Below are 12,272 nucleotides of genomic sequence, written 5' to 3'. Positions count from 1 at the left end.
GATGAAGTGATCGGCATTGCCCGTGAAATAAATAAAAAAATTCGAATTTGATAAAAAAAGATTTTCGATTTTTAAAAATCAATTTGAGGAAAAAAAAGAATTTTTTAGCCTATGTTACCCCCTAGGGACCCTCAATTCAGCCAATTTAGCCTGGAGGCGTTTGGCCAGCTATACCTAACATATATATATATATATATGTTAGCAAAGAGCTTTATTTAATAGATATTAAAAACTAGCTTTAGAACCCAGCTTTGCCTGGAGTTTTCACTTAAAAAGTCAGCCCAGATAGAGGTTCAATACACAATTTGCAAGCCACATTCACGTGTCATATATAAAAAAAAATCCGCATGAAAAATACCGAATTATTTTGCTTTTATTTCAATAAAATATGAAAGGCTTGCAGAATACAGAATGCAGATGAATCAGTAAACCATAAAGGTAATAAAATATCTAGAAGATGGAGAATTTCTTTATATAAAATAAATTAAAGTTATAAATTGTATATGCTTTGCTGGTCTGTTTTTTTTTGTGTCCAATAAACGTCAAAACGGCAGAACTAATCGGCCCAAAATTTTGTGTGGGACTTCACATGTCTTATAGATGATAAAAGTTTCAAAAATTTGCCTCCAACAAAATTCAATTGTCATTATGATAATTTTTAAAACCCATGAAATTCTTTTATAAATTCACGAACATTCTTTAGTTTTTGTTTTACAATGTATACAAAGAAAAAATATTCCTAATTCAAATAGAAAATGGGCGCGAAGCGACCTGTAAACCTAGTAATTGTAAATATTTAAGCAAAAATTGAAGAAAAATCTCTACCTGGTTAAGTAGAAATGGTGCAGAATATTGAACAAGCTTGAAATGTAAATATGAAGGCCTTGACAAATAAACAATAACAATCATCCAAGTTGAATAAAAAATTTTATTTNTTTGCTGAAAAATAAGTGGTTTAAATATTTTGCTTAAAAAAATGTTTATTCTTTATATTCCCCCAAATAATCGGGGCTTGGAGGGATCTTGAGAAATTTAATAAATTTTAAATATACTTTGAACATTCTTTAAAAAATTATTAAACTGAAAAAAAGTCAGCAAAGAAAGTTTAAAAATCATCTTGAAAATTGTTTAAATTGTTTTTCCTGCCATGTACACAAGTTTGTTTGTTTTCTTTATCCACCAAGTGTACTGCAGAGGGAAGAAGAGAAGATGGATCAAGGAGCGTAGAAGAATAGGTATAACGTCCCGCCGAGTCTTAACAAAATCAAAATTAATGTTTGATGATTTTCCATCCAAAAATAACTAGGAAAGATTATTTACTAAATCCGATTCACAAGGGTACCCTTAAAACCCTTGTCTGTTCAAGTATGAATGAGATATCAATGTTAATAATCATGAAAAATTATTATTTTTAATTGTGGTTTCTCTACAAAATTTATTGTGCACATTTCTACCATAGAAAAACATATAAAATATCAGAATTAAATACTAACCTAGAAAAAAAAGACGATTTCTTCCACATTTTCATTTAAATCCACATTGTTAAATAAATAAGGTTTAACAGTGCTTAGGATCCATTTAATTTTGATGCGGATCCGGATCCTGGATCCTCACTGGAAAAAAATGAATCCGGATCCGGATCCAGGTCATTTCTTTAAGATTTACTCAATTTTTTTAACAAAATATAATTTTCAAATTTTTTGTTTCATTTTTTTCGCTTATTTTTATCCTAAAACCATTCAGAAATGAGGAAATTTTTAATAATCTCTCTTTTTTTTCAAAAGTTCAGATTTGGGTTTTAGGAGTAAAAAGTTTTTTTTTGCAGTTTTTTATTGATATTTTACCCCTTGGATCCGGATCCAGAAAACCAAAATCTTGCGGATCCAACGGATCCGGATCCTAAGCACTGGTTTTAAGGGTACTGTTGTGATTCCGGTATTGCCAATACATCACAAGACATTTTTTAACCTTTAAAATAAGTATTGTAGATTCAGCTAAAATAATTTTACCTTGGTCTTCGGAAATGTGGATCCTCGGACTGGTTGAAAAAGAACAAAAATTGGATTTTAGTTTTTATCAAATTTTAGAAAAAGTTCTAAAATTCCTTATTTTAGATGAGAGGATTATCGTTCAGTTTTGTTGAGAATTTAAGGAATCATTTTTAAATTGAGAGAAATTAATAATTTAAATTTTTGGTAAAAAGTATTTCTAAAAAATCGAATTTTCCCCTTTTTACTGAACGAGTTCAAAACTTTGTTTTGTCAATCTCGGAATCAAGCATTGATCTTCTCATTTTATACAATGATTCAGACTTACGGATTAACTAAATTCCTCTTAAATATCCCGTGATGGTCATGCCAAGAAGGGATAACTAGAATGTAGGGATCAATTATGATTCTCAAGCTTAAAGTGCCCACACATTGAATATCGAGATCATGCGTTCAAGATTAAAGATAGTCCACTCCACACAAAAGTTTTGAACCCAAGCTTTGGTTTTTTAAGTATAAATGATAAATGTAAATTAATATCATCCGCCATTTTTTTTCAAGGGTATGTATTTATTGTAAAATAATCCCCCCTGGGCTTCTTCAACAACTTTTTTGGTTGATCAGCGGGAATTTTAGAACATTTTACCTTACATGAAACTAAGGATTCTTCTGGAGGAAAAAAACGGGTTTTATAATTTGTACAAACAAAGGTGAAAAACTGCCATTTAATTTTTATTCCCCAAACAAATGTTTCTATGCAATATTAGCTTTTTGTTTGAAAAATGGAAAAATCGAGTAATTGACAAAAAATAAAAAAATAAAATTTTAATTTCAGTATTTTCCCTCTTTCTCTATTAACTTATCCGCCTCCCAAAATTAAACAAACATTGATTTTTTGCTTTGATAGAAATGTATAATTAAGTTTAAACCCCTCTAAACTAGATATTTTTTAATCGGCTTCCTTGGCTTATCCACAAAAGTTGGGATATTTTGTGTATTTTAAATAGAAGATAAATCATTTACAGTGCCAAAAATAACTTAAATAATAATACTTTTAGCGTTATTGCAAATGACCCTCCAGCCCTTGAGTGTCAGTATTGATTCACAACCGTACCCTTCAAAGTTTTGGAAGATCAAGGTTAAAATAGAAATCCAATGATCAATGTTTTATTATGAAAACTGTTTATTTTCGCTTGCGATTTCTCTGCAAAGTGTTAAGCGCATTTTTTGCTTTTAAGAAAAAATTAAGAAATTTTCAGAACTTAACGCTTTTCCAACCAGAAAAACGACGTTATCTTCCACACATTTGACCTGATAAAGATTTCAAGGGTACCCTTGTAAATCGGACATGCTCCTCACTTCATTTCAGTAAGAATGTCACTTCCAATTACGAAGACATGTTCTTTAAGAAACAGTTTATAATCGTTAGCATGTAAAACCGTTTCTAACTTAGGAATCGTTTTTGTTTTCGTTTTAATTTTTTTTAATCGCAGATTGATTGTAAGGTCGATCCATGATGATTATCCTTCTAAACATCATACATTTAAACACAAGAACATGAAATATACGGTTTAAGAAACATATATCTTCAAATTCATATTCTTTTTCCCTAGATCAACGTCTATCATTTCTCCCTTGATCTTGGATTTCTTCATATTTGGAAAGTCTGCCACCCTGTAAATATAAATTGGAAGAAAAAAGGGTGTCCCAAAAAGAATTGACAATTGAAACTTTATCACATTTAATTTAATTTTCAATCCTGTTAAGTTTCGGAAAATGAAAAAAATCAGGGGTGTATATTTTTCAGAATTACACCCCCCCGTGTGGGCGGGGAGATGATTGTAGATGAATTGGGGGAAAAAATGAAAAATGGGACATCAACAGGCAAAATTTTTCATTCTTTTTGGTAATTTTTACCCAAAATACCATTAATTTTCTCCAATTCAGAGAAAAACCCCCAATAAATAACTTCTGGGGAAAGTAAATGATTTTATGAAATGGAATGGGGATGGGGTTAGGAAAATATACACCCCTGAAAAAAATACCTTGGAAGATTTTGCTCCCACTGTAAGCTATCCAGCAGAGATATCTCGTCCTCGTAACTACAATATAGTTTTTAAATTAGACTAAAAATACATTTGCAATTGTAAAAAAGATTTTAAAAATTTATTATTTTTTGCTTTCATATTTTTACAAATTACAATTTGTGAGCAACTAGTTATTTTTAGGTACATGTTTTTAATAATAGTTAATCATTTTTTTCAATAATCTTCTTTTCTGTCCTCTCTGTCCATGTACTGACTTTATGCAAATAAAAATTAAATACTGGAACATCTGGTCAATTTTAACATTTAAAAACTGAACAAAGATTTTCTTAAGCCAAAAGAAATTCCTAAATTGGAAATCAGAACGTTAATAAATCTATTTATAACATTTGGGAAAAAAAAGTGGGATGTGGCGAAAATTATATGAAAATTGATCATTAAATGGAGTGACTTGCTAGATATGAAAGTTGAACCGAGAGTGCAATGTTTTACAATCAAATATTAGGATTCATTTGATACCTATCTAAACGTTTTTGCCTTCAGGAAATGAAAATTATGGGTGCAAGAAGAGATCTATTACCTTCTTGCCATTTGAATATACTTGCAGTTGGTGACCAAAACATATAAAGTAAATAAAGTTGCAGTATTAATTACCATACCATCAAAGAAAAATATTAGAGTTTCGGTTGACACTTTAGGGCTGTGACAACAACTTACAGTTTACAACTTTACAAGCGGTATTCACACCGGTATATAGACATGAGAACACAGGGTTTAATTGGTTTGAAATAGAGATTCAAAATTTTATTTGTTATTATTGTGTTATGCTGCGAATCAGCTGATTTTCACGCATGCGCTATGGGCAGTGTAATCTCTAGGGGCTTAAAATGCAATTGGAAGAATCAGAGGGGCAACAAGAATTAAACATGCAGCTCCCCTCACATACAAGGGTGGGGGAGGGAGGGGGGGCCATGCGGCCATGAACCCCGCAATTGCCTGTTCGAACACAGGTAGTTTGCAGAACCCTGTTCGACCCCCGCAGAAGCCTGTTCCAACCCCGCGAAAGCCTGTTCCAACCCCGCCAAAGACTGTACNAAAGCGGGCAACCAATGAGAGAACAGAAATATTCTCATTGGAGAAAACAATTAACTGTTATCCAAGGAGAGAGAAAAAGAGTGGATTAAGGACTATAAAATGAAAAGTTTCCGCAGTGGATATTCGGATCAAGAAGTCAGGATTAAAGTTTATCCATTCTAAAGTTTTCAGCTCTGGAACATTACATTCCTCTTATTTTACCCACATCATTTAAATTCATGAACACATGGTAAATTAAGTTAGGACAGTTTTAGATTTTAAGACATTCAATTACAATTCTTAGTGAAAAAACAATCTCAAGAACTGACGAGGGTCAACCAAGACAGAAATATATTTTCAATAAATTTGGAACCAACATCTTTTTTACTCTACAGAGAGGTTTGGTCCATCACCATCACCGAATTTTACATTTCCTCTGTCATAAACCCGTTCTCAGATTCAGACATTTGACTCAATTAAAGCAATAGACTAAATGAAAACAAATTCTTCCAATTCAAATTATAATTCCTAGTGTAAAATATTGTTTTTAGTTTCAAGAACGCACATGAACAGAAATTGCCCCTTTTGCTTCTACTATCCGACTTAAAGAGATAATATAATGGAATATATTTATTTTTTCTTGTTTTTATTACAAAATTATTCTCAAAATAAAAACTTCCATTACATAGCAATCAGAAATCCGCAAAAATCTGATTTGTTATTCACGGCTGAAGGAGATCTTAAAACTTCTGGCCGAGCTCTCGCAGTCTCAATTTCTCGACCTTGGCAATCTTTGCTGCGGACTTGTTTCCCAAACTGAAATAAACAAATTTAAGGTTTTAAATAGACCTTATTAACGTCTGCGTTGGTATAGTATTGTCAGCAAAGATTAAGCCGGATAAAAATCATATTATTCAGACGCTGTAGTTTTATCATCAGATGTATAGTAAGTGTGAAGTTTAAAAACTGAAATATATATAAATATTTTTGTTGTAAAAATATGCGGATCCACAGGCGAAAAACACTTTACTTTGAAAATCTGAACGGCAGTAAAAATTTCATGATCTCTAAAAGGTTCATCAAGTTTTGCATAAAAATAAGCGAAAATAATTAAAATTAAATATGTTAATAACTAATTATCATGACCTGGATCCGGATCCATTTTTTTCCAACGCGGATCCAGGATCCGGGTCCGCAACAAGGTTTAATGGTTTAAAGCACTCCCCTCAATGCAAAGATGGCAATGCCCGATTCAAAGGGGTACCAAGCTGTGTTTGATCATGTATAAACTAATTTTTATTTTTTATTTTATCATGTATGAATATTTTCAGTTGCGCTTTCTAAAGTAACTAAGACATGTGCTGCATATCTAATGCATGAATCCGAGAAATTATAAATTTTCACACTTGGGCAGTGCCATCTTGGCATGGAGGGTAACTTCGAATTTCACATCTAGGCACAATAAATATATATTCTCAACTATATTTTTACATGTTTTTAGTCACAATAAATATATATTATCAACTATATTTTTACATGTTTTACCTGCCGCCTCCCCAATGTTTCCTGATCTCCTCGCTACGCTCGTTGTAGTTCACCTTTACAGTTTCGACAACCTTGCTGAGAGCTCCCCTGTCAGCTGAATCAACCTAAAATATTTAAACAAGGTTTTTAAATTTCAAGAAATTGTTTCACGTGTCCTCAGTGCAAGTTTTAATTAGACAAGAATACATACGAGTATATTGTGGTAATTTCTGAAAAAATCCAGAACTTGTTTATTTTAGAGAAATGATGAAACTAATGTTGGTCGCAATTAACTCCTTGAATTTCTATGCTTTCAAGCAGTGCTTAGGCCGGATACGGATCCGGATCCGCTGGATCCGCATTATTTTGGCTCTCTGGATCCGGATCCGCAAAAAAATGCGAATCCACGGATCCGGATCCAAGCACATTTTTATTTTTCAAACACAGCGTTATTTTTTCTTAAAAATATCCTATTTTGATTTAAAAATATTCTCAGGGTCTCAGGTTTCTATCTTGCTCAAATCTTAACTCAGACCTCCACCGTACACCCCTCCCCCCACCCCCATTAATAACTAGAGAGGGGGGGGAGAAGTCTCCCTTTTCCCCATTGCAACTAAGCAAATTCAGTCTTCACAAATTAAGGTGTAAGGATATGTAAGAGTGAGGGGAAAAGGGAGGGGGCGCACATATGCTAAAAAGATACAGATGCTAAGGAACATCTTGTGTTCCTAGTATAAAGAGACTGTTCTCTGCCCTGAAGATATTCAGACCTAAGGAGTTGCCAGATATTCCAAACGCCCTCCTACTAAAAGCTAATATGAATTGGACCTGTTTTTTTTTCATCCAATAAAGTAAAAAAAAACTAGTAGAAAAATAATATAAAAAAATGTTACGCAATACTCATTTAAGGTAAAAAATAGAGTCCAGGTTAAAAGTTTTACAAGTTCTCCTTATTCCTCTTTTAAGAAGAAATAGTCTTTTCTTTATGATTAAGAAGAATAAAATTAAACTGAATAAAAAAACGAATTTTTTTTAATGAATACAAAATCCAACAATGAAAGCGTCAACTAACTATTTTAATTAATCTGTAAGAAACCACAGCTACGGAAAATTTCGGCTAAAACCACCGCTGAATTGTCGTCAGCTACTGAACGGAAAATTACCTGAGTCAGTGCAACACACGAGGTAGTTTTCCTTCTAGCAACCCTACCCAACCTTGCCTTGTTCTTCACGATGCAGTAGGGTACTCCCATCTTCCTACATAGGGCAGGCAGGAACAGAACCAACTAACATAGAGTTATATTAATTTTCAGAGACATGTTGAATGATTCGATAGGCTGAATCTAAGACTAAGACTATATAAATCTGGGCAACGCTGAGCACTCTGATTAAAATTTCACAAGAAGTAATTTTTAATTTTACAGGAAAACCAAATAAGATGTAAATTTCATGTGATCTTACATTAACAATGAATGACAATCATGATTCTTAATTTTAGCACAAAAATTTAAAAATATTATTTTCTTCAGAAAATAATATGATCACAAATCTATAATAAATAATCATGGTCTAGATCTAGATCTACTAAAATAAATAGATCCTTGACCAGTGCTTATGATCCATTGGATCCACAAGATTTTGGCTTCCTGGATCCGGATCCGCAAAAATATCCGGATCCAAGAAAAATTGCAACCAAAAACTAAAGAAATTAAATATGTCCAAACCCAAATTTGAACTAATGAAAAAAGAAATTGTAAAAATTTTCGATTTCTGAATGGTTTTAGTTAACCAAAGTTCCCTAACCCATTTGAGGCAAATCGGTCAAAGGGGTTTTAGAGTTATGATCAGACAAACGAACTTGCGGAGATCAATTTTAAATATTTAAGTGATCAGCTAGTTTTTAACCTTTCGAGAGCTCAAAAAAATGAACCCCAGTTCGATGAAACCGCTAGAATGAACTTAGAACGTGACAAAAATTAAAAGGAGTAACGATGAACAGCTATCCTAGTACAATGGTTACCTCGATGGGATCTACATCATGGGCGATAACAACCAGCTGAGCTTTCTTCTTCTCAACCAGAGTGGTAACAGTATTAATCCCATGTCTGACTACTGGAGCACGCTTAGTGGGAGCATCAGCCTGAAGGAACAAAATTTTACTTTCTTCACGTTAATAAACAAACCATACATTAGCATAATTTTCATTATTCAGTAAAGATTAAGCCAGATAATAATCATGTTATTATTCAGACGCTTTGTTTTATCATCATAATTAGTACAATTATATCAATTTAATAATTACAGGGTGTGTCATAAACCAAGAAATCCGTTAATTAAAAAAGGATAAAATATTTAACAGTGATTTCAAAGTTTGTTAATTTAGGATGGCAGGTTTCTTTAAAATTAATAAGAAATTTTAATTTAGGGTTTCTCTGTGCTGCGACATAGTTTGAAGGAAACTCGCTTAAAAAATAACTCTGTAACTAGTAATATTTGAATGAGCAGGATTCATGTAAAACACTAGATCTTTCAAGTAAATTCTTAGTGAAGTGCTTAGGATCCGGATCCGTTGGCTCCAACATTTTGGCTTCCTGGATCCGGATCCGCAAAAATTACCCAACAATAATATCGACCAAAACTGCAAACAAAATCTTTGGCTCAAATGAACTGTTAAGAGAAGCTTATCAAAAAAACGTCCTGATTTCATAAAAATAAGTTGAACGTAAGAAAAATTCTAATATCCTTTCTGTAAAATACTCGGTAAATCTTAACGGACTGTTCAGGACCTCGATTCGCATCAAAATTAAATGGATCTCTCATCACTATTCTTGGCAATACCAATTATAAATTCCAAAGAAATTAAACAAAAAATTAAATATTCCAAACCTTGCCCTCGGCTTTATCCGCTGCTCTCTGCTTCAGTCTCAATGCCTTGGCCTCTTTGGTCTCAGGCCTGTATTTGTCCATCAGCTTGAACAACTGAGTCGCTTAAAATAGGAAAATGTGGATGCAGAAAAAAATAGAGCCTAGGCTATAAATCCCCTCTTTTAAGAAAATTAGTTTATTTCTATCTTATTTGAGCGTCGAGCCTCAAGTGTTTCTGTATATTCGCCAATTTTTGCAATTCGTTGAAGAAATGAGGGAAAGTTGTGTAGAAAGTACCAGGTAGGTCAGAAAGATGGCCTTCCTAGAATGAATTAATTTTTTTCTTCACCAGATTAAAGAAAGGTAAATCTTAAAATATGAACCCCGAAACCCATACATTCTTGTTTAAAACCAAATGTTTAAATCCCATTATTATGGCCTGGAATATTACCTCCAGCTATTCAATAAAAGTCAATCCATTAAGCTAAGAATTTCCAACTAAAAATATGAGACAGGGGTTTAAAATTTAATTATTGTCAAAAGTCAAACGTTTTTTAAGCCAGAGAAAATATCCAGACAGCTTCCGTAATTCTTGTTTTACCTGCACTTCTATGGAATTATTACAAGTTTTAAATACGCCCTTCAACATTCCTTAAGGAACTAACGAGCTTAATCAGTGCTCTTCATCATTCTTTTAGAACTAACGAGCTTATACAGGGCTCTTCATCATTCTATAAGAACTAACGAGCTAAAACAATGCTCTTCATCATTCTTTCAGAACTAACGAGCTTAAACAATGCTCTTCATCATTCTTTAAGAACTAACGAGCTTAAGCTCTTCAGCATTCTTAAGAACTAACGAGCTTAAACCTGTCTGCTTATCCAGGGTGGTGGCGAACTGATTAACCGGGGGAGGAACTTTCAAACGTGTTTGAAGCACCGCCTTCTGTCTTTGAAGTCGTACGTACCTAAATAATGAATTTCGTATGAACTCGCACAAAATCTGTCACAAGGATTAATTTATTTTTTCATCAGCAAAGATTAAGCCTTTGTATAATCATTTAGATCATACGTGTAATTTTGTCATCATTTAAGAGAAACATGTAAAATGTTAACAGAGTAAAGTCAAAATATTTTAACATTGATATTATTGAAGATAAGATTGTGTAAAAGAAATTTGTTCTTTTAAATTTAAAAAATTTGAAACGTTAGCATTTTATTATACCTCAATACTTCAGGACATCATTCCCCCTTTACGTAAAATATCCAAATTCTTACTTCGGCCATTTCACAAATCTGGAAAGATCTCGCTTCGGTTGAATATCTTGTCCGATCCCGAAGTTCTTTGCTCTCTTCTCGAAAAGTGGATTGGTGACACGCTTCTGGGTCAGCTTCTTGACCGCTAAGGGAGCAGCGGCGACCCTCTTTCCTCCCTTCTTTAACTTGAAAAAGAAATGGTTTATTTAACATGATTGAGAAGTTAAATGTACAAAATGTCGCAAGTTGGTTCTCAGCAAAGATTAAGCCTTTTAAGAATCATAAATATGATCATACGTGTAATTTAATCATCATTAGATATCATTAAATAAAGGTGGTCAATGCCATGAGATGTTCTTGATCCCTAACCCTACCCGTCAACATCAATGTACATTTAGGGGTTGGTTAAGTTAATACAGTTGCAGGTCCTAGCAACGGCGCTCTAGGAAAGACCATATTGCATATTGATCATGTACTAAATTAGTAGGAGGAAGAGCGTACGACCCAGGGATAGGGCCAAGTTGTATACTAGGATAGAACCAGTTGACATTCATAAAAAAAGAATCGATTTAAGGACTGAAATTACATTATCCTTTGAATATGACAACAGTGACGCAACTAGGGTGGGGGCAGCCGGGCGCACGCCCCCCTAGCACCTGAGAGCAGAATGAAAAGAAAGGTTGGCGATCAGTTTCACAGGAGTCAGGATTTATAGTACAGAAGAGTAAGNACAAGGTTACCAACTAGGGATACTACTTTAGGGACTTCTATACGGAATTTAAACTGTTTGTTTTCTCTCTAGGACAGACCCGAATTTTCGATTTTGTGGCAATACTTAGTTCCAAATCTAGAGAACATTGTGCGGGTGCGTCCTAGTAAGATATTTTCAAACTGTAAAAAAAATTCTTTAGGGAGGCAAGCCCCCACCTCCCTTCCACAGACCATTACAAAATAATATTTTGCCCCCCTCCCCAGCGTAAGTGCTAGTTGCGCCTCTGTATGACAATTAGACGGAGCGATTTCCGTGCATAATAATACATCCTGTAAGTGCAAACCTGATTACCGATAACTCATAAAAACAAACATTGAGAATATTAATCTTGCAAAAAAAAACTTAAAACAACAAACCTTTTTCTGCACCATAATAAATTCAAGGTTGTTTCAGTTACAGGTTCGTCGATTACAATTTCCTTTACAGAACAATATCCTTCTTCAGCGAATTGAAACGTGTGATTGAAACTCAGAATCGTCCGGGGCATTTAAGCATAAACATAAATCTCTTGCGCACTAGCTTAATTTCTTATACTGCGCAGATACGGAAACGGAAAAACCAAAACAGGGTTTCAAACATTTCTAATTATTTTTTAAATGATAAAAAAATCGAAGAGAAAGAAGAAGATGTGAAATAAGCAGAATTACAAAGCGGAATAGGAGGATAGAGAAGGAGAAGGAATAAATACAAGAAGGAAAAGGAGGATAGAGAAGGAGATAAACTTAAGAATTGGGGGATAGAGAGGTGG

At 33.5% G+C, this 12,272-nt stretch overlaps 1 protein-coding gene and 1 long non-coding RNA gene across 2 annotated transcripts; both read right to left on the bottom strand.

The window, feature by feature from the left end:
• Positions 1-1,171: 1,171 nt before the first annotated feature.
• LOC111702059 (uncharacterized) lies at positions 1,172-2,042 on the bottom strand. The gene is made up of 2 exons (XR_002765337.1): positions 2,010-2,042; positions 1,172-1,254 (listed from the first exon to the last, which is right to left on the bottom strand). It is a non-coding gene; the product is annotated as an uncharacterized LOC111702059 (long non-coding RNA).
• A 3,677-nt stretch (positions 2,043-5,719) lies between these two features.
• Positions 5,720-12,004, bottom strand: LOC111702056 (60S ribosomal protein L7a). The gene is made up of 8 exons (XM_023473611.1): positions 11,881-12,004; positions 10,774-10,937; positions 10,366-10,463; positions 9,518-9,618; positions 8,652-8,771; positions 7,795-7,917; positions 6,653-6,756; positions 5,720-5,923 (listed from the first exon to the last, which is right to left on the bottom strand). Exons 1-8 carry the CDS (start codon positions 11,893-11,895, stop codon positions 5,848-5,850), a joined length of 801 nt encoding a protein of 266 aa, XP_023329379.1. The 5' UTR covers positions 11,896-12,004; the 3' UTR covers positions 5,720-5,847.
• Between the last annotated feature and the right edge of the window lie 268 nt (positions 12,005-12,272).

Source organism: Eurytemora carolleeae, unplaced genomic scaffold (assembly GCF_000591075.1).
Source record: "Eurytemora carolleeae unplaced genomic scaffold, Eaff_2.0 scaffold446, whole genome shotgun sequence".
Classification (NCBI taxonomy): domain Eukaryota; kingdom Metazoa; phylum Arthropoda; class Copepoda; order Calanoida; family Temoridae; genus Eurytemora; species Eurytemora carolleeae.
This window is presented reverse-complemented; position numbering and strand designations above follow the sequence as displayed.